This window comes from Chlorocebus sabaeus, chromosome 11 (genome assembly GCF_047675955.1).
Source record: "Chlorocebus sabaeus isolate Y175 chromosome 11, mChlSab1.0.hap1, whole genome shotgun sequence".
Lineage (NCBI taxonomy): Eukaryota > Metazoa > Chordata > Mammalia > Primates > Cercopithecidae > Chlorocebus > Chlorocebus sabaeus.
In genome coordinates this window covers 7,423,438-7,446,349 of record NC_132914.1, presented here as the reverse complement: position 1 = coordinate 7,446,349, position 22,912 = coordinate 7,423,438, and the positions used below count along the sequence as shown (strand labels likewise).

General features: G+C 47.5%; 1 protein-coding gene across 1 annotated transcript; it reads left to right on the top strand.

Annotated features, from left to right (window-relative positions):
- Positions 1–5,877: 5,877 nt before the first annotated feature.
- C1RL (complement C1r subcomponent like) lies at positions 5,878–20,188 on the top strand. The gene is made up of 6 exons (XM_007967451.3): positions 5,878–6,049; positions 6,667–6,895; positions 13,048–13,237; positions 15,169–15,294; positions 15,436–15,510; positions 18,071–20,188. Exons 1-6 carry the CDS (start codon positions 5,979–5,981, stop codon positions 18,841–18,843), a joined length of 1,464 nt encoding a protein of 487 aa, XP_007965642.3. The 5' UTR covers positions 5,878–5,978; the 3' UTR covers positions 18,844–20,188.
- The last annotated feature ends 2,724 nt before the right edge of the window (positions 20,189–22,912 follow it).

Sequence of the window (22,912 nt, the reverse complement as noted above, 5' to 3'; positions counted from 1 at the left end):
ACAAAATTCCTCTCTCAAGGAGCCCACAGCCCTGTGGGAAAGACAGACACACGGGCAGGAGGTTACCATGCATCAAGAGTCCATGAGCACAAGGAAAGTCATTTTCTCTAAGTCAAAGAAGGCTTCGCAGGGGAGAGGACACGAGGAGAGAGGTGAGTAAAAGTGGCCAGCATCCCAGGCATGATTACTACATGCCAGGCACTGACTCTTCTCAAGAACCCAAGTGCATGTCATTGTCACCATTCTACAGGTAAGAACACTAAGGAACAGAGAATTTTAAGTAATTTGCCAAAGGTTATACATCAAATTAAAGACAGAGATGGGATTTGAACCCAAACAGATTGGAGCCTGACCACCCAACCCTCAGTTTCTCAACCTCGCCGCTATTGACATTCAGGGTCAGATAACATTTTGTTGTGGGAGGCGCTGCCTGTGCATTGTAGGATGCTTAGTAACATCTCTGGCCTCTACCCACTAAATGCCCGTAATGGGAAAAAAAATCTCTAGATATCGTCAAATATCCCCTAGGGAGCAAAACTGCTCCTGGTTAGAACCACTGATCTAACCATTTTGCTATTACATTCTGCCTAATGATATTTATTGTTTGCCAAATGACAGGCACTGCCCTAAGCAATTCTGGTTGTTAACTCGTTTAACCCTCACAACAACCCTGGGTGTGGGTACCATTGTCCTCATCCTTGTTCTTCAGATGAGGATGTTTAGAGGCACAGAGAAATTATGTAAGCTGGCCTTGGTCACCAAACTTTTAAATGGTAGAGCCTGAGTTTAAACGTGGTGAGTGTGGCACACAAGCCCAACCCTTTAACCAGCATGTTATGCTGATGACTAAAGAACATGGCATTGGTCGGGGAGTCACACATGCAAATGCAACCGTGTTTGCGAAGCCATAACATCATGACTGTGCCTGGAACACACATGCGAGGCGGGAGCAGTGGAGAGCGGGGCCAGAAAGTCATGCAGAGCCCGATTATGAAGGAAGAACCTGCCGAGACAAAACAAGTGGCTGGGGCTTCATCTCATGGATCAGGAGGCGCAGTCATTGAAAAGTTTTAACCTGGGAAGGGGCATGGTTGATTGAGATTTTAGATACTGGCAGAGTAGGGAGGATGGGCTTGAGGGCTAAACCTACTTGCTGACACTTCACTGGGGTTGAACTAGCCACTGCCCAGGTGTCCACAAGGCATGGAAGTTAAGGCCCTGACTTGTAAGCCTGAGATAACTTGGGGGTGGAGGAGTGTGGCCCATCAGAGTCACCCCTCTGCCCTGGGCTATCCACATCTCCACTGGCCATGCCAGACAGAAGCACGGGGTCCCCACCTGGCTAACTCAGCCGCCTCATCACCCCTGCTGCTCTTCACCTGGCTCCTGTATCTCCCTTCTCACCTGGCGCTGGGCACAAAAGCCCCAACGTGTCCCAGCCCACGGCAAGGTAACTAGAGATAAGACAGGGAAGCTGTGGACAGCAATGACTCGTGCTGCCCCAGCCTCCTCTGCCTGGGCTCTCCTGTGGCTGTTTGGATTCCAAGAGAGGGCAAGCTCCTCTCTAAATGCTGGGGGCTGATGAAGGCTGCAGAGAAACTCCCTGGCCAGGAAGCCCCAAGGCACTTTCTGTTGTCCTGCCCTTCCCCTTTCAGGACAGTAGGGGGCAGCACCAACACGATTTTAAAAAATAAAACCAAAACGTCACTGGAGCACCCCAACCTTGTTCGCCCAGCTACGATTGGAAAGACCCATGCGTGGCCTAAGTTTATATCCACGGACAAAAACTTCTTCATTAATCATGTGGATCAGAGATGTCGATTAAAGGATCCATCCCGTCATTCTCTAGTCCTGTCTGGCTCAGAAAGGACCATCTGGTCACAATTATAATTTCAGATACATTTATTTTGTAACTATTAAAGTTATTAAATAATATTACAGAAGTTTTACTAAACAGAGCAACATGGTTTAAATCATCCGCAACCCCATACTCTAATAGCACTTATTTTAGATTTTTCTCACAGGTGCTTTCTGCATTTGTAAACATGGTATCCTTACAATTTGGTAGCTACCTTTACTTATCATGCCAGGAATCCCAGCTCCCTTACCTACATCTGGGGGCCTTAACATAGAGCAGAAGCAGCCTGTGTTCTTTAGGGACTCACACTTGGGTAAGGAAAAGGGAACCGAAGTAAATGATTGAAGTGTTAGAAAAAAGCTGACTGACTGTCCTGGTGTGTGCCAGGGAACTTAACTGGTTTTAGTGTTGAAAACCTCATGTCCTAGGAAACCCTCAGTCCTAGACAGACCAGGATGATTTCTAATAAGTTACCCTATTAGAAACAAGTCCCCCCAAATTCAGACATCCATTTTCATTTCTACATCGGCCTTTTAGCTATACTTCTTTGCCTTTTTTCTACTAGTGGTCCCCCTAGGGCAGCTGTTCCCAAACTTTATACCCTTAAAAAATTATTGAGAACCCCAGAGAGCTTTGGCTTATGTAGGGTTTATCTATTCATAGTCACTGTACTAGAAATAAAAATTGAGAAAATTTTAAAACACAAAGATACACAAGCATGCATCCCACTCGTTACCACGGATTGCACATCATGTGGCCTCTGTAAATCCACCGTATACCATGACAGAATGAGGGAAAAAAGCAAATAACATCTGAGTATTTTTATGAAAGTCATTTTGTTACCTCACAGACCCCGTGAAAGGATCTTAGGAATTGTGTGTCTTCCCAGACCACAGGTGGAGACCCGCTGCTCTGGGAATTAGTCTGCATCCTGAACTCTTCAGTTTTCTCAGTTCCTATTGTACCACTTCGTGTGAAATGAAGGAAACTTGTAACCATGGGTCCACCCCCTTGTCCTCTATACCAGCAGTCCCCACCCTTTTCAGCACAAGGGACTGGTTTCATGGAAGACAATTTTTCCACAAACCAGGGATGGGGGCCAGAGGGAGATGGTTTCAGGATGATTCAAGCACATTACATTTATCACATGTTTTCTTGCTATTATTATTGTTATTGTAATATATAATGAAATATTAATAATTATACAACTCACCGTAATGTGGAATCATTGGGAGCCCTCAGCTTGCTTTCTTGCAGCTAGACAGTCCCATCTAGGGGTGATGGGAGACAGTGACAGGTCATTAAGCATTAGATTCTCATAAGGAGCACGCAACCTAGATCCCTCACATGCATAGTTCACAATAGGGTTCATGCTTCTATGAGAATCTAACGCCGCCAATGCTCTGACAGAAGACGGAGCTCAGGTGGTAATGGGAGTGATGGGAAGCAGCTGTAATACAAATGAAGCTTCCTTGCTCACCCGCCACTCACCTCCAATACCGGTCCGTGGCCCAGAGGTTGGGGACTCCTTTATACTATAGCCTTCATATATGTTACAGCTACATATGTTATAAACCTCACAATACAATGTTATCATTTTTGCCTGGAACAGTTTTATGTATTTTAAAGACATTAAAAAGAAAATTGTATTTTGTATTTACCTTCAAATTTACCATTCTTTTTATTCCAGCATGCAGCTCTGCTCTTCCATCTGGTTTCATTTTCCTTCCCTCTAAAGAACTCTTTTCTTGAGACAGGGTCTCATTCTGTCACCCAAGCTGGAGTGCAGTGGCACCATCATGGCTCACTGCAGCCTCCATTTTCCAAGCTTAAGCAATCCTCCCAGCTTGGCCTCCCAAAATGCTGGGATTATAGGCATGAGCTATCGTGCCTGTCCTAAAGAACTTTCTTTAGCGCTTCTCATAGTGGAGGTCTGCTGGTGACAAGAATCTCTGTTTTCTTTTATCTGAAAATAGCTGTATTTCATCTTCATTCTAGAAGAATATTTCCACTAGAAAAACATTTCTAAGTTGACATTTTTTTTTCTTCAACATTTTAGAGCTATTCCACTGTCTTCTGGTCTGTATTGCTTTTGATGAGAAAACAGTGACATTGAAAATATTGTTGTGTATAGTCTTTAGGATGAGATTGAAAAAAAGAAAAGATTTTCTCTTTGGCTTTGGCTTTTAGCAGTTTGACCATGATGTGTCAAGGCATGCCCTTTTTTTTATTGACTACTCTGCCAGTTAGAGATGAGGTCCCATGTAGGGGAGGTGGTGCTGAAAACCCAGCAGGGCACAGCTCAACCCTAGCCCACAGCGGCCTGCAGTGACCGGCTATGCACAGAGCCATCAGCTCCTTCTCCAGTCCCACATCACCGGCCATTCGTCCCCTTGTCCTTGACCCTAACTCACACTGCAGCCACACACACCACCTAGGTGAGACCAAGGTGGGCCCTCATATTCAGAGTGCTGGGTTACCCCAAACAGGGATCACATCCAGGCCCTGGACTGCCCAGTCACCTGGGGCTGCCAGTACATCACTGCCTCTCCACCCTCTTGGCTCCCTGTCCTCTTTCCCACCCAGCCTCACTCCAGCACTTTAACCCCTATCCATTTAGGGTGACCACCAGTCCTGGGTGGCCCAGAACTTCTCTCAATTTAAAACTGAAAGCCTCATGTCCTGGGAAACCCATCAGTCCCATGCAAATCATAACAGTCGGTCACCCTACCTGTCCTGGAGTTTCCTTCCAAGGCCTTACTCCTCCCTCCTCCAGCTCATCTCCAAGAAAGTCTTCTCAGATGGGCTAGCTGGGTTTTCTAGCTCCTGCCCCTCTTAGCAAACAAGCAAATAATGCTCTGAAGGGAGACAAGAGGTAGACTCCCCAGTCCTGATCTGAGTCTTGGCTGGTTTCTTCCTAACACATGGGTCTTGGGATTGGTACCATTGTTCACTCTTTGGCTGCATCTCTGGCTCCCGAGGTGCTCCGGGTGACCCTAAGAGTTCTATGAGAGAGCGGGTTTCAGTGATCTCACGGGAGGAAAGAAGTCCTAGTCAGAGGGGCCCACTCCTCAAAAGACGGGCATGGGAGATCATCCCCAGGTGTGTTTGGGGTTGGGATGTGGCAGACAGGCAGGCTTGAGCTCAAGGCTGTACCTGAGAAATTGTATCTGTCCTGGCCATCGCTCTCTTATCATCTCCTTGTAGCCACGGACTGTGGCTCTCCTAAATCTCTCTAGCCTAGAAAAACCAAAGATGCAGAGCATATCCTGTTTAGGTCTGTAACTTGCTGCCATATTACTATATGCAAAATGGAGGAAGCAATAGATTCTTCTCTGAGAGGGGTGTGTGTGTGTGCACGTGCATGTGTGTGTGTACAACGTAAGGCCTTCCACACAGCTGCCTTCTCTGAGGACAGGACCAGCCACCTCCACAAGGGCCTTCTGGCCTCCTATCAAGTTGTGGGTGAGTGTCGTTCCTCAGGGAGCGGCGAGAGCAGCCACGGGCTCTAGTGTCTGCCTAAAGAAGCTTGAGTGACGGCTTGAGTGATGACTGGGACTAGGGACCGAGGGACACCTGGGCTCAACCCCAGCCGTGACCATGCTGGACGAGCAGCCTCCAGAGGTTGTGGGTAGGATTCAAAAGGCCACCTAAGCGCATGTCCCCCACCCCTGCTTGGTGAGGAGGGAAAGGAAGAGAAAGCTCAAGTTCAAGGATCACAAACTTCAATTCCACAAGAGGGAGGCTCCCCAGGTATGTCAGTGAAGGGAAAGGTCGGGGAGGAAGAGACATGACTGAGTGAAGGCGGCAGCCATAACTCACAAGGAGTCATCCTACACACGTGGCAAAAATCAATGTTAAATAGTACAAAAGGGTCGAGTCAGGGTCCTGTCACCCTGACCTCTGAGGGCCAGCGAGGTTTTTGGACTTTTCCCCTAAGCTGCGGCCGGCCCGCTGTTCCTGAGTCCGACGGCAGGTGGCGCTCCGCCCGGAGAATTGGAGCCGGGGAACTGAGGAGTTGCTCAACACTTTCAGGAACTTCCTCCTCCCCCACCGGCCTTCACCTTTTGTTCCCTAACCTGGGCCATTTCTCTCGCAGGTCCCAGATGTCCAGTTCCAGATGCCTGGACCCAGAGTGTGGGGGAAATTTCTCTGGAGAAGCCCTCACTCCACAGGCTGTCCAGACGCAATGTGAGTGTGGCCCCGGCAGAGGAGGAGGGAAGAGGACGGGAGGGAAAGGGAAGGGAGGGTGTGTGGCCGCAAACCCTCCCCTCCCCTCACCCTACCCCCCCCCCCACACACACACACACACACCCCACATACACACACACCAGCAGCAGCAGCAGCACAGCAGATATTCCATGGGGAAACTGAAATTTGCCTGTGGCCTGTAGCACCTTCCCTGGGGGTGGTCGGTGGGTGTTTGCGGCAGACCCTCACTCGCCCCACCGTTGCCCCCTCGGATCCCAGGGTGGGGTGGGATCTGCTGAAGCAGAAAGCACCCGCCTCCTTTTGATGAGACTCTCCTGGGAGATGAGCAAAGGTGATGTCTTCGGAGGAGGGAAAACCGACAATCCTAGAGCTCAGGCTGCACGGGAGGCTGTAGGGATGGGGTGAGGAAGGGGAGGAAGGGAGGAGACGGGAAGTGCCCGGGCCTCAAGGGTGATGCCACCGCTTCTCGCCCGGCCTTGCCAGGCCTCTCAGTCCTAGCGCGGCTCCCCCGCTCCTCCCACACCCACAGGCTTCCGGCCACAGCTGCGCGGCCCCACCTTGCCCTCCCCCACCTTTCCCTCCCCCCCTACTCACAGGTGGTGGCTGCTCCTCTGGGGAGTCCTCCAGGCTTGCCCCACCCGGGGCTCCATCCTCTTGGCCCAAGAGCTACCCCAGCAGCTGACATCCCCCGGGTACCCAGAGCCGTATCGCAAAGGCCAAGAGAGCAGCACGGACATCAGGGCTCCAGAGGGCTTTGCTGTGAGGCTCGTCTTCCAGGACTTCGACCTGGAGCCGTCCCAGGACTGTGCAGGGGACTCTGTCACAGTGAGCTGGGCATGGGGAGGTCCCGCCAGGACTGTGGCCAGGGAGACTCCCGGGGTTATGGGAAGTGGCGGTGCCCTGAATCATCCATCTGGAGGAGGAATTTTCCATGTAGGGACAGTCGGGCTTGGCTTACCGGGCAGCAGTGGTGGACCCCAGGACACAACCTCCCAGCAGCGCCTCCAGGGCTGCTGTCTGGGCCCCAGCAAGCAAAGAGGGCAGCAAGCAGGCCCTGCATTTGGAAGACTTATGAAGGGACACACAAATCTTGCAAATCTATGGAGCCAGGGGCAGGCACGCACACATTGGTTGTTAAAAATATATCATCATGTATTTGTAGAGTGCCTGCTCTATCAGGTGAGGAAGCTGGGCACAAATAATAACAAAAGATTAAGTCACCGTTCGCACTTACCTTAGAAGAGCTGTCACAAAACTTCTAACGCCAAAGCCTTATTCAGAATAAGGACATTTTAGAAACAGTTATTGATGGAGTGATGCAGGCCTGTAGGCCCAGCAGTATACTCAGCAGACTGAGGCTGGAGGATCAGAGGGCTGGAACCCAAGAGTTCAAGGCCAGCCTAAGCAATATAGCAAGACCTCATCTCAAAAATAAATAAATAATAAATAAAAATAAAAAGAGCACATTATCTTTTGATTTAAATTTTATTTATATCAAAATGACACACATATAAACTTTTGAACTTTATTTTTTAATTTTAAAATTTTTAATTATTATAGATACATAATAGTTGTAACACTCTTTTTTTTTAATTAAAGTTTTCTAAGGCTGGGCGCGGTAGCTCATGTCTGTAGTCCCAGCACTTTGGGAGGCTGAGGCGAAAGGATCACTTGAGCCCAGGAATTTGAGACCAGCCTGGGCAACATAGCAAGACCCCATCTCTACAAAAAAATTTAAAAATTAGCCAAGTGTGGTGGCACGCACCTGTGGTCCCAGCTACAAAGGACGCTGAAGTGAGAGGGTCACTTGTGCCTGGGAGGTAGAGGCTACAGTGAGCTCTGATCATGACACTGTACTCCAGCCTGGGTGACAGAGTGAGACCCTGTCTCCAAAAAAAAAAAAGTTTTTTAAAAAGGCTTATGCATAACAACAGTCTCCAAGCTGTTCCTCCCCACCCCTGAGAGCTGCTCCTTGGGAGCAGTCATCTTCCAATTCATGTAGCTGTTTCATCTGGTCTTTAACTTCATATGTATAAATAACATGCTTATTTATCTTTCATTTTTACATATTTTCTACTAACGTTCAACTACAGTATAGAAGATAAGGACTAGCTTTATCTGTCTTCAGTCTTAACCACTCACATTTCCCCTCCCCATTCTGCCAGTTTACATATATTATCATTTTTAGTTAACTCTTTATTCATTATTTACATTATTATGACTAAAATATTTGCATCTGAGCACATGGCATAAAATAATTTAGGAGTCGAGAGTTACATGGAGGCTTTTTGTTTTGTTTTGTTTTGTTTTTTGGTGGAGGGTATTTGTTTTTTGTTTTGCTTTTTAGTTTGCTTAGTTGTCTCTGTAACTAATCTCACCAGACTCTTAGCCAGGAGTGTAAATCTTCTTCTGAAATACTCAAGCACAAATTTCAGTCTATTGGTCCTCCTTCTAATTGGTGACATCCCTCCTGAAGATCTCTCGATGGTTTATTTTCACAGCCTGAGTTCTTTGCTCTTTAAGCTGTCACACATTCTGGGAGTTCCCTTCTCCCTCTTTCTGGGGATTTCCTTTACCTGTCCTGGGCTGAACCTGAATCCCATACCTTTCTCATTTTTGGTTTACTCTCCCATTTTGGAGGAGCACCTTCACCAGTGGCTTCCTTAGAAAGAGTATTTTAGAATGAATTGTAGAGGATCTTATATGTGTCTAAATGTCTCAGTTCTATGCTCACAGTAGATGGATAGTTGATCTGGGTATAGCATTCTAGATTGGACACCTTTTTCTTCTAGAATGTTGATGATATTGTCTTCTAGGTCTAGACTTTGTTAACAAGTTTGATGCCCTTATCATTCCTAATCCTTTGTTTTCTCTCTCTAGAACTTTTGGAATATTTTCCTTATTACCAGTATTCTGGAATTTTATTATGATGTCCCTTGATACATGTGGTTTTTCACGCATTGTACAGGTTTCTTTTAATCTAGAGCCTCTTTTAATCTAGTCCTTCAATTCTAGGAATGTTCTTGTGCTATTTTTTAAATAATTTCTAGACATCTCATTTCTTTATTTTCTCTTTCTCCTGTAATTCAGCTGTTGTATGTTCTACATTGATTCTCTAGCTTTGTTATCTGTTTTATTCTATTTACCATCTCTTTAGTTCCACTTTCTGGGAAATTTCCTCATCTTTAAATCCCAACCTTTTAGTTAATGGATTCTTTCCACTGACATATTATTTCATTTCTAAGGATTCGTTCTAATTTTCTACATGTGCCTTTTTATAGAGTATTGTTCTTGTTTCATTGATGCAATATCAACTCCTTTCCCTCCTTTGGGATTATTTTTAAATGTTTCTTCTGTTATCTATAGTAGGTCTGTTTCATCCAAGTTCCTTTTTGCCATTTGTTTGTTTTGGTCTCTGCTTTTTGTGTTAGAGACTTTCCTACAATGTCTGATAATACTTGGCTGTCCATTCATATTTAAGGCCCGGTGTGGTGATTCACATCTGTAATCCCAGCACTTTGGCAGGCCAAGGCAGGCAGATCACCTGAGGCCAGGAGTTTGAGACCAGCCTGGCCAACATGATGAAACCCCGTCTCTACTAAAAACACAAAAATTTGCCAGGCATAGTGGTGTACGCGTGTAATCCCAGCTACTTGGGAGGCTGAGGCGTAAGAATCACTTGAACCCGGGAGGCAGAGGTTGTAGTAAGCCGAGATCAGGCCACTGCACTACAGCCTAGGGGGCAGAGTGAGTCTCTGTCTCAAGGGAAAAAAAAAAAAAAAAAAAAAAGAGTGGAGCACTAAAATACTAATTGGAAGTTCTGTGTAGATAGCTAAAAATTTGTCAAATGATAGGTTTGAAAATAGGGTTATCAACAGGGTGACCTAGATGTGCCATTGGGGGCCTCCCAACTGTCAGGATGTAAAGGCATTTTATTTGGGGACAGCCAGTTTCCCCTGAGAGAACTCCTGCAGTCTCCAGCTCAGGGACCCTAGCATTCTGGTCAACAAGCTGAGAGAAGGGCCTGGTGGAGGGAGCTGCAGCTCACTGTTTGACAGGTAGACTTTCACTTAATCCTTCTGTTTTTGGTACAGTGAGTCCTCACTTAATATCATCCATAGGTTCTTGGCAAGTATGACTTTAAGAGAAACAACATAGAATGAAACCAATTTGGCCATTGATATAGACAAGAGTGAAGTTCCTGCAGCAATTACTGATCACAGAAACATCACCAAACACCTAAATAAAGACCCCAAACACTTCTAATAGTAAATATTGAAATATATGTGAACTATGCCTACATGTAAGAAAGTTTAATAAAAATGAGTAAGATTATTTACCCAGTTATTCCGGTTTGGGGTCACGGGTGGCCATAGCCTGGTCCAGCAGTTCAGGATGCAAGGCAGGAACCAGTGCTGGACAGGACAGCATCCTGTTTCAGGACGCACTCACACACATTCATACTCACTCACACTGGGGCCGTGGGGACATGCCAGGTCACCCAACAGGCACAGCCTGGGATGTGGGAGGAAACCAGAGGACCTGAAGAAAACCACTGAAGACACGGGAAGAATGTGCAAACTTCACCCAGCCAGTGGCCCCAGACAGGAGCCAATATTTTTTCTCATCAGTGTCATAATGAAACAACAATGTTATTCATGGACCTGCTGCACTGGCCTTCGCCCCCTCTGTCAAGTGTGCCACGGGGCCTCAAGTCCAGGGTTTCTCGTTAAGCTCATGCCCTCTTCCAGGGGGGACCCGAGGGAGTTGCCTGGGTGCACAGAGATTCTAGGATTCTGCAGTCTCCCTCACAGGCTAACCGTCTGCCATCCCTGTGCCAGTCCTTCCCTCATCCCTATCTTGATTCCCCCAATTTTTAAAACTTACCCTGGTTCTGTGATGAGAACCTGCTTGCTTTATGTTGGCTCCCATCATTGCAAACTCAAGTTATCACTTGCATCTCCACTCCATCTTCCAAAGTGTGTTCATCTGCTGTCACCCTCTCTCCCTTTTTTGTCCTCGGTTATGTGTACCATTTTATCCCTTTGCTGTCATATGACTGGGGTTTGAGGTGGCAGAGGAGATACGTGCGTGCATTTATTGCTTCAGACTTAACCAGTCAGGATGATACTTTGCTCAATTCAGCCTGTGTCTGTTGAGCACCTACCATGAGTCCCGTTCCTCTTAAATCACAGAGATTTTTAATCCTGGCCTCTTTTCTTGTCATTGGGAAACTTCAAGATCAGAAATAGGATTCCTCCCAGAGTAAGTCACACACACACACCCCTCAAATGCAGAATTCAGCACACTATAATCTAGTTTATTTTTTACTTGTCAGTGTCCTCAGCCACTGCTCCTCAGGAGCAGAACTGTGCCTTTGTCATATCTGTGTCCCCAGCACCTAGCACAGTGTACTACACATCGTACACAGTCAGTACATGTGTTAAAGGAATAAGTGAAAGAGTGAATAAAATGCAAGCTTATGTGTGTGCGGGACACACAGCAGAATGAATTTTGAAGGAGCAGGTATTGAGTATCCATCCTCACCACTGCTCTTAGTGTGGACTCTGGAAGATGCCATAGAACATGCTGGAAGAGGCCACACAGACCATTACATAGGAGCGGAAACTGAGATCTTGGGTGCTTCAGAAACTCCCCATTTCGTACATGGAGTTAGTAGCAAAGTCTAGAATTTAAGGGTGTTAGGACTCCATCCTGTGTCCACTCTACTTTCCCAGTTAGACTCCTAAGCAATTGTATTTAGCTAACAATTCAGGGAAAAGGGCAAAAGGAAAACTGGAGGGTTTTACAACCAAGTAGAGCAGTTGAGCACCATTTCCTATATCAAATTGCTTCTTCCCCAAAAGGTAGGCCTCTTAAATGCCAGGAGTTACATTTGTTGATATTCTAAGCAAAAAACCAGTTCTGGGATTTGTCTGAGCAAGGTATTTGGGGCAATTTGGAAATTTTCTTCATCGCAACTTTTACCCAGTTACTCTGATCATAATGACATGGTCTGGATGAAGTCTTGAATGAATTTGGGACTTGTGGAGAATGAGGGAGTGGAGAGCTAGCAAAAACCTGGGATATATGGATCAGTATGAAAACCAGAAATAAAATGAGCCAAGCAGTGAGCTGTGTACCTGGAACAGAGATAAAGCAGGAAGCATGGCCCAGGAACTCCCTCCAAGCCACCCTTTCCTTGAGTTGAGGAACCCACAGGAAGGGATTTGAGCAGAGGTGAGACAGTGAAAAGGGCATTGAAACAGAGACAACCTGCCAGGTGAAGCAGTACCATCCAGTGCACCTGGACTGTGGACACCTGTGTCCTTAGGCTTTCATACATTGCGAGAGCTTCGTTTACAAAGTGCATGGGGTAAGAGGAGGGGCACCCCAAAAGAAGGAAAGCAGGAAAAGGCAGGGACCCCAGAGGCTCAGTCTCTGCAGAGGGTCTTACTGCTTCACAGACGTTGGCCAGAGAAAGTTACTCAGAGAAGTGGAAGGTGATGGGATGGGACTTGGGGATGGAGGAGAAGCTGGATGGGAGGGGCTTATGCCTATGTTCATTTGAGTCAAAGCTGTGGTGCCATAGGTACCACGTTGAGCACCAGGAACTCAGTGGTGAAAAAGACAGAACTAGTCCTTGACTTCTTAGAATTTATAATCCAGCGACTCTTATGGGAACCCTGGGGTTCCCAAGGAACTTCTTAAAAGAAGGAAAATATAATGGGTTGTATGAAATAATTATGGTAGGATAAAGAAACATTATAGTATGCGGTCATGTCTGGAAGAAACTCAGGAGTCAATAATGGAACCAGAAGCTAGTTGAGGAAGCCTCTGAGGTGCCTTCTGAGCCCCAGAGGGGCATGGCCTGTCTAGATGGGGCTGGAGTCACACCGAGGATGTGCCCCTGTGATGCCAGCAGCACAGGTTCACCCCACATCTATCTGCAGCCTCACTCCTCCTCCTGCTTTCAGATCTCAGCCAGCGGGTTGGATCCAAGCCAGTTCTGTGGTCAGCAAGACTCTCCTCTGGGCAGGCCCCCTGGTCAGAGGGAGTTTGTATCCTCAGGGAGGAGTTTGCGGCTGACCTTCCGCACACAGCCTTCCTCAGAGAACAAGACTATCCACCTCCACAAGGGCTTCCTGGCCCTCTACCAAACCGTGGGTGAGTGTCCCTCCTGGGGGTGCAGGGAGGGAACCTCTGTCCCCAGCCATGACCCTGGTATCTTCAAGCCTTAAGTGGAAGCTTGAGTGACAGCTGAGGTGACTCAGGGACACCTGGGCTGGACCCCAGCCCTGCCCCTGCTGGCAAGCAACCCTATTAAGAGACAGCCATTGCCCAGCCCCAGTGGTGGTTTCCACACAGATTTATAGGCCCGGTGTTTGCAGATCATCTCATTTTTAAAGAGATGCCAAAAATCCGGATTTTTAAGTAAAATTATAAATTTTCAAATGATGACTCAGATTGGTTTTGAAAGATAAATACTGGCTGGAGGCAGTGGTTCATGCCTATAATCCCAGCACTTTGGAAGGCCAAGGCTGGAAGATTGCTTGAGGCCAGTAGTTGGAGACCAGCCTGGGCAACATAGTGAGACCCCGTTTCCACAAAACAATTAAAAATTAGCCAGGCGTGGTGGTGCACACCTGTAATACCAGCTACTCGGGGACCGAGGGGGAGGATTGCTTGAGCCAGGGAGTTTGAGGCTGCAGTCAGCCGTAATCATGCCACTGCACTCCAGCCTGGGAGACATAGTAAGACAAGAAGAAAGAAAAAGAGAGAGAAATAAAGGAAGGGAGGGAGGAAGGGAGAGAGGGAGGGAGGGAGGAAGGCAGGAAGGCAGGAAGGAAGGCAGGCAGGCAGGCAGGCAGGCAGGCAGGAAGGAAGGAAGGAAGGAAGGAAGGAAGGAAGGAAGGAAGGAAGCAAGGAAGGAAGGAAGGAAAGAAGGAAGGAAGGAAGAAAGGAAAGAAGGAAGGAAAGGAGGGAGGGAAGGAAGGGAGGGAGGAAAGGAGGCAGGGAAGGAGGGAGGGAGGAAGGAAGGGAGGGAGGGAGGAAGGGAGGGAAGGAAGGGTGCACATGATAAAATACCATATTTTAAGTATGCTAAAAAGTAAGTCTTCCTCTATCTCTGGCTCTTAACTCCTAGCTGCCCTCCCCAGAAACAACTGTGTTCTCCATTTCCTAGGTATTCTTCCTAGGAAGAGGATAAATTGTGTGTGTCTGTAGTGTAAGTGTTCTAAACTTGGCGTTTTTCCACTGAATAATATATCTTAAAGATCATCTCATTCCATATGGTCAGCATTAACTCATTTATTTTTTATTATTTATTTATTTGGGACAGAGTCTCGCTCTGTCACCTAGGCTGGAGTGCAGTGGCACAATCTCTGCTCATTGCAACCTCTGCCTCCTGGGTTCAAGTGATTCTCCTGCCTCAGCCTCCTGAGTAGCTGGGATTATAGGTATGCCACTATACGCAGCTAATTTTTGCATTTTTAGTAATGGTTTCACCATGTTGGCCAAGCCTCAAAATCCTGACCTCAGATGATCTGCCTGCCTCAGGCTCCCAAAGTGCTAGGATTACAGGCGTGAGCCACTGCACCGGCGAACTCATTATTTTTATTGACCACATAAAATCCCCTTGATTGATATGTCTTAATGTATTTGATCAGCCCTCCTGATAGATACTTTGCTGCCACACACGGTGCTACTGTGCATATCCTTGCATTTATGTCTTTGAGCGCATGTGTGAGAATATCTTTAGACTAAATTTTTAGAAATGGAGTAGTAGGTTAAAAAATATTTGCATTTTAAATTTTGATATTGCTAAAATTTTCTCCAAAAATGTTTTGCTAATTTACATACCTACCAAGCATATATGGAAGTGCCTGTTTCCCCCTACCCTGCTTGTCACACTTACCTTCAAACTCTTTGAGTGTTGACAGTCTGATCAGTGAAAACTAACTCAAATGTTTTTAAAAAACTAAAAATAAAAATAAAAAATAAATCACTGTGCAAGTCAAACCAAGTATAGCCATGGGCCAGAATCAGCCCCTGGGTTGCCAGTTGGCAAGTCTGTGCTAGATGCTGTTTTCCTATAGCTGTGAACTATAGTCAGCCCGTCAGCGAGGCCAGCAGGGGCTCTGAGGCCATCAGCGCACCTGGAGACAACCCCGCCAAGGTCCAGAACCACTGCCAGGAGCCCTATTATCAGGCCGCGGTGGCAGGTGAGTCCCCACCTGCTCAGAGGTGGCTTCCATCCGCCTCACTCCCACCCAAATGCCTGACAGCCTCTGAGCACCTGGTTTGTTCGCCAGCAGCTTCAACTCTGAGCCTATTTCTTTGCCTCTCCTCATTTTGCGCCTCAGGGACACTCACCGGCACAACCCCAGGGACCTGGAAGGACAGACAGGATGGGGAGGAGGTTCTTCAGTGTATGCCTGGTGAGTAGCCACCTGCCAGCACCATTCCCCCAACAAGCCTTAGCTGCGACTGGGACCTACGGGACACAGGGATTAAAGGAAAGCCTTAGAATAGAGAGGAAGATAAGAAGCAGAAGGTGGGGAAGAACACGGCAATCAAGAAGGCCCAGAAAAGAAGAGGCAGGGAGCTTGTTCCTCATTCTTCAGGGGTCAAGATATATCTGAGGAAAAGCATGAAGGAAGTTAATAAGATGGACTAGAAAAGGAGGAAGAGAAACCAACAAGCTGAACTAAGAGAAAACCCTTTTTGTGCCATGTGTTTTAAGGATCTACTGACAGGCTCTCTATTCCTAAAACATCTCCCTACCTAGATGCCACACAGTGCCAGAAAGTCAACCATTTTTTAAAAAATTTATTGAGATAAAATTCACGGCTGGGCACGGTGGCTCATGCCTGTTATCCCAGCCTTTGGGAGGCCGAGGCGGGTGAATCACCTGAGATCAGGAGTTCCAGACCAGCCTGGCCAACATGGCAAGAACCCGTTTCTACTAAAAAAATACAAAAAGTTAGCATGATGGTGTGTGCCTATAATCCCAGCTACTTAGGAGGCTGAGGCATGAGAATCGCTTGAACCCAGAAGGTAGAGGTTGCAGTGAGCCGAGATCGTGCCGCTGCATTTCAGCCTGGGCAACAGAGCAAAACTCTGTCTCAAAAAAAAAAAAAAAAAAAAATTACAGAACTTCTGAAAATCTGTAGTTGCCAAGAAAAAATTAAAAGTTAATTTTAAAAATTCACATTACACAAAATTTACCATTTTAACCACTCTTTTTTTTTTTTTTTTTTTTTGAGATGGTGTTTCCCTCTTGTTGCCCAGGCTGGAGTGCAGTGATGCAATCTTGGCTCACTGCAACCTCCACCTCCTGGGTTCAAGCGATTCTCCTGCCTCAGCCTCCTGAGTAGCTGGGATTACAGGCATCTGCCACTATGCCCAGCTCTTTTTTTTTTTTTTTTTTTTTGTATTTTTAGTAGAGACGGGTTTTCACCATGTTGGCCAGGATGGTCTCCAACTCCTGACCTCAGGTGATCGATCCGCCTCAGCCTCCCAAAGTGCCGGGATTACAGGGGTGAGCCACCACGCCCAGCCTTAACCACTTTAAACAGTACTATCCAGTAATGTTTATTGTGTTCACAATGTAGTGAAACCACTACCACTAATTCCAGAACATTTCCAAAACCCTCCTCAAAAATGCCCAGTACCTCCAACGCTCCCCTGCCCCACCCCGGCAACCACTAATCTATCTTCTGTCTCTATGGATTTGCCTCTGTGGATTTTGTATCAGTGGAATCATATAATATGTGGCTGTTTCTGTCTGGCTTCTTTCACTTAGTGTAATGTTTTCAAGGTTCATTCCTGTTATAGCATCCATCAGTATTTCATTTTTATGGCTAAATAATACTTCTTTCTATGGATACACCATTTTATTTATTCATTTAACTGATGGACATTTGGGTTGTCTCTATTTCTTGCCTTTTATGAATGATGCTGCTATGAGCATTTGTGTACAAGTTTTTGTATCAACATATATTTCCAAATCTCTTGGGTAAATACCTAGGAGTAGACTTGCTGGATTGCATAATAATTCTATTTAACTTTTTGGGGAACCACCAAACTGTCTTCAACAGCAGCAGCACCATTTTACATCTCACCAGCTATACATGAGGGTTCAAGTCTACCATTTTTGAGATCCACACTTTTGAATGAAAGCATTGCCTTCTTAACCCAGTCTGATCCACGGAACACTCTAGGGGTAGCCTGAAGGCTCATGGTGCTTTGGGGATGGGTTGGAGGGCAGGTGGTAGTGGGAGATATTACAAATGAGGAAGTGACACAAAACTGAGGCAGGAGGCACTGAAACAGACTCTGCCTGTAGCATGGGGGCCCAGGATGATCCAAAGGAATGGCTTTAATGCCTCTGAGGAGGCAGGAAGGAGAGCCCTGCAGAACCAGCCCCAAACATGTGCTCATCTGTGCTCTCTACCCTCAGTCCACTGTCCTGAGTCCCATGCAGGATGGGTGCCCCATACACTTGGCGTTGATTACCTGCCCTTGTCTGCCCACACAGTCTACACTGTGGGTCTGCATCAGTATAAGACTCCTGATCCCGGCCGGGCACGGTGGCTCATGCCTGTAATCCCTACACTTTGGGAGGCCGAGGCAGGTGGATCACCTGAGTTCAGGAGTTCCAGACCAGTCTGGTCCACATGATGAAACCCCGTCTCTAATAAAAATACACAAAAATTAGCCAGGTGTGGTGGTCAGTGCCAGTAATCCCAGCTACTTAGGAGACTGAGGCAGGAGAATTGCTTGAGCCTGGGAGGCGGAGGTTGCAGTGAGCTGAGATCGCGCAACTGCACTCCAGTCTGGGCAACAAGAGCGAAACTCGGTCTCAAAAAAAAAAAGAGTCCTGATCCCAGAGCCTCTTCACGCATCCCCTACCACAGCACTTCAGAGAAGTAGGTCTTCAATCAATGTGCCTAGATGCAGCTGCTGACTGTCACCCCTACCCCTCCTCTCTCCCAGTCTGCGGACGGCCAGTCACCCCCATTGCCCAGAATCAGACGACCCTCCGTTCTTCCAGAGCTAAGCTGGGCAACTTCCCCTGGCAAGCCTTCACCAGTATCCATGGCCGTGGGGGTGGGGCCCTGCTGGGTGACAGATGGATCCTCACAGCCGCCCACACCATCTACCCCAAGGACAGTGTTTCCCTCAGGAAGAACCGGAGTGTGAATGTGTTCCTGGGCCACACAGCCATAGATGAGATGCTGAAACTGGGGAACCACCCTGTCCGCCGTGTCATTGTGCACCCCGACTACCGTCAGAATGAGTCCCACAACTTCAGCGGGGACATCGCCCTCCTGGAGCTGCAGCACAGCATCCCGCTGGGCCCCAACATCCTCCCGGTCTGTCTGCCCGATCATGAGACCCTCTACCGCAGCGGCTTGCTGGGCTACGTCAGTGGGTTCGGCGTGGAGATGGGCTGGCTAACTACTGAGTTGAAATACTCAAGGCTGCCTGTAGCTCCCAGGGAGGCCTGTGAGGCCTGGCTCCGAAAGAGACAGAGGCCCGAGGTGTTTTCTGACAATATGTTCTGTGTTGGGGACGAGACGCAGCGGCACAGTGTCTGCCAGGGGGACAGTGGCAGCGTCTATGTGGTATGGGACGATCGTGCCCATCACTGGGTGGCCACGGGCATCGTGTCCTGGGGCATAGGATGTGGCGAAGGGTATGACTTCTACACCAAAGTGCTCAGCTACGTGGACTGGATCAAGGGAGTGATGAACAGCAAGAACTGATCCTGGGGTGCTTGGATAGTGACTGACCAGCACAGTGCAGGCCCCAGCCAAGAGAGGGCTGGGAGTGAGACTGAACCCTGGGGCAGTGGTGGGGGACGGGGGTGGGGGAGTTGGGGAAATCCTATTCACATCACTGTTGCACCAAGCCACTGCAGGAGAAACCCCCACCCGGCAAGCCTGCACCGTCCCAGACAGGAAGCAGGTCCCAAAGACCGCTTCTTCTCTCTCTCCACCTCCCTGTGCGCATGCACTATGCCCAGAGAAGTCTGTACATCTCAGCAACTTTCACCTTGAATTCCTTATAATCCCCAACCCCTACTTCATGTGTTGACACAGCTTTGATACTCACCTGTGGAAGAGCCACCTTCTCACCCGCTATGAGAGTGTGGAGGAAGGGGTTTTCATTGCATTTCATTTCCGAAACATTCCTAAGACCCTTTAGTTGACCTTCAAATTCAAGCTATTCTGCAGCTCCAAGATGCAATTATGGAAATAGCTCCTTTTTTATTGTATGTCCTCTATATGCCAGGTGCTTCACCTGTTATTTCACTGAATCCTCATAGCATATTTGCAAAGGATGTGTTATCCATGTATGACAATTGAGGAAACTGAGGCTCAGGGGATAAAGGACTTGCCCAAGTCCCTCAGCTGGTGTGTGACTGCAGAGACTGTGCTCTTCCCAGTGTGCCACCATACTTCTCAACTCTCCTCTGACCTGCTGTGCCACTCAGTCCCCACATCCTGACCATTGTCCCTCCCTGGGAATTCCGGCTTCTGTGAAAATGGCGTCCTCTAGCTCACACTTTCCTGATAGCCCCATCTCCTGCAGAAGCCAGGTGAGCCCAGCACTGGACTGAAGTTCCCACGGACACCCCACCTGTGCCTCCATCATCAAGGGAACTGCTCCACCTGAGAGGACCAACGCTTTAATTTTTAGTAAAGACTGGAGGTGATGGGCCGGGCGCGGCGTCTCACGCATGTAATCCCAGCACTTTCAGAGGCTGAGGTGGGCAGATCACAAGGTGAGGCGCTCCAGACCATCCTGGCCAACATAGTGAAACCCCGTCTCTACTAAAATGCAAAAATTAGCTGGGCGTGGTGGTGGGCACCTGTAGTCCCAGCTACTTGGGAGGCTGAGGCAGGAGAATGGCGTGAGCCGAGATCGTGCGACTGCACTCTAGCCTGGCGACAAAGCAAGACTCTGTCTAAAACAAATAAAAGTAAAAATAAATAAATAAATAAATAAATAAATAATTGGAGGTGATTTACAGTGAAAGACACAAAATACAACTACTTGATGGAAATAGAAAATAAACACAATAAAAGAGAGACAGATAATTTGTTAGCATCAAGAGTCATGTTGCTACTATGATCAAAGGTTAAATGTATCTCTAAAAAAATGGCAGGATTCAAAGTTGTACATACATGTGGTTACTTCTGTTTTTAACACCCACACACAGTACAAGAGATTATTTAAAATATTCCCAAAAAGATGATGCACACCTATCGTCCCCACCACTCAGGAGGCTGATACAGGAGGATCACTTGAGCCCAGGAGTTCAAGGTCACCCTAAGCAACATAGTGAAACCCCATCTCCAAAAATATAATAATAATTCTCTCAAAATACCAAACAAAGGTGGTTTTATTGATAAGATTTTTGCTGTTTGGTTTTCCACTATTCTCTATTTGCTGAATTTTGTTTAATTAGCATAAAACATTTTTATTTTACTAATTTTTTATGATTGAAAAAATGATACGCGTTTCTCCGTACCAAGGCAAAAACATATATATACACCTATATTTATATATGTACGTCTAGATCTATATCTACACCTCCATCGCTGTCTCTAGGTCTAGAGATAGAGATACAGACAATGAGATAGAGAGAGAGAGAGAGAGAGAAGTTAGAGAGAGATGATGGAGATAGATGAACTAGCGATAGAGACATGTCCACAGAGGAAAACCTACCACCACTTTAAGAGAGAAATCTCTTTCCCAAGAACCAAATCCTTAGAGGAACAAACACTGTAACAGACAAGGTCCTCAATACTTGTTTAAAACAGATGCAGCAACATTCATATGCATTTTTTTCCTTCTTGGTATAAGTCAAGGACATAACAAAAATGTGTGAGTAAATGTTATTTTGAATGGCTGGACAGAATGGAGACAGGGCTGGGACTGAGCTAATGACGTCCAGGTTTGCCACTCTCCAAGCATGTTGCACAATGCCAAGGCAGAACTGAGAATCCCTAGGATGGGTGGAAGAGCTTCAGCTAACACTTACCTCCTTACCTGTTCCCTCTGCCTCCACTATGAACATACAGTCCATACACACACACACACACACACACACACACACACACAAAAACACTGCTGCTGCCAGGATATTAATGTGCAGTTTGTTACACGAGATTCCCCTTCCTTCTCGTCCTCTGATCTAGTCCTTTTCCTTCTCCCCTATCTTTTGTCTTTCCTGACCTAACAAGGCTATGGTTCATATCCTGATCCCATCACAGACCAGCCCTCCATTAGGTTCAGTCCTCAGCTCTGACACACAGGCCTGCTGGAGAAACCCTCCAAGCGTTGGTGGATCTTGCACCTTCTGTGTGCCTGCTGTCTAACTACTGATGACTTGGTCACTGCCTGATGGGGAACTGCATCAGCTCTGTGAATTCTTGCAATCTATTGCCTGGGAAAGTGCCTTGCACATTAAACAGGTAGCCCATAAATGGATGAATGGGGATGGGGGTAGAAGGGTGGAGGTTGGAGGGATTAATCTAATAAGGGAAACAAGCAGAACAGCCTACAAAGGCTTAAGAACACAGAGGCCTGCTCTGCAGCCCAAGCCCCTCTATGGGGAAAAGTGCCCTCAGATATTTGGTACCATGGAGGGTTGATGAAGAAAGCCTTCCAAAAACAGTGAAATTGTTTTTTATTTGTTTTAACTTGTAGAGACGAGGTTTCACTATGTTGCCCAGGCTGGTCTTGAACTCCTGGGCTCAAGAGATCTTCCCACCCTGGCCTCGCAAAGCGCCAGGATCACAGGCACGAGCCACCACACGGGGCCAAGAGCAAAATTTTTAAAGCAGGACACTATGGCCTCATGGACAAGAGAGTCTAGGGTCCCTCCTCCCTCCCAGGGGCCTGGCTCCATCTCAGAAAAACCAAGTGCCTCTTCCTCCACACCCGCACCCTCGGCTTCAGCCCTGGCAGTTGTGTTGAGCAGACGCTGAGGAGATGGGGACATTTTACTCCCTCCGCAGCTGCCCCAGAGGGTCTCAAACCCAGGGCTGATTTAGGGCTGCCCTGACATGGCCATCCCTATTCTATGTCCACGTGTCATTCACGGCTAAAGCAGGCCAGGACCCCAAGGCAACCAAGCTCCTCTCTCTTCTGCCCACTCCCACGTGCCCTCCTCTGCCCCAGTGTTCCTATCATTATATCCTGGGCATGGAAACCCGGGCCATTCTTGAACCAGGGCTGTGGGCTGAATGACAGCAAGAAGAACGGGGTCATGGGAAAGGACAGCTCAGAAAAGAGAATCCCTCACAACCTGTGGTCTCCCACTGCTTTGGTAGGAACCTTGTAAACACAGCAGCAGCCCCCCAGGAAAGTCTTGGAAGAAAGGAGAAGCTGATCAGATTCAGAGACTGAAGCATCTGGGCCTCCAACCAAAGGCTCCCCTGGCCCTAAAAAGTCCGACTCCCGTCTCCTTAGCCCTTTCCCTCATAGACCAGCAGGTGGCACCACCGACAGGGATTTCAAAACCAAAACTAAATTAAAGTGGAAACTCAGATCTTTTGTTTATGCAAATAGTTCATTCCCTCCAACATTCCTCCGGGAATGGTCCCCCCTCCACTCCACAGAAAACCCTCCCCTCCCTGCTGTGTGTGACGCGGGCTCCCTCTGCACACAGTGCACGAAGGAGAGCCCAGGATTCAACACGGGCCTTGCAAGGGTGATGGGCACCCAGGTGGGAGGGGGAAGCCAGGGGAGAAGCCAGGGCATGGGAGGCAATTCAGGGAGACAGGAACACCCTTCTCTCTTCACACACTCTTCTCTCGTCAA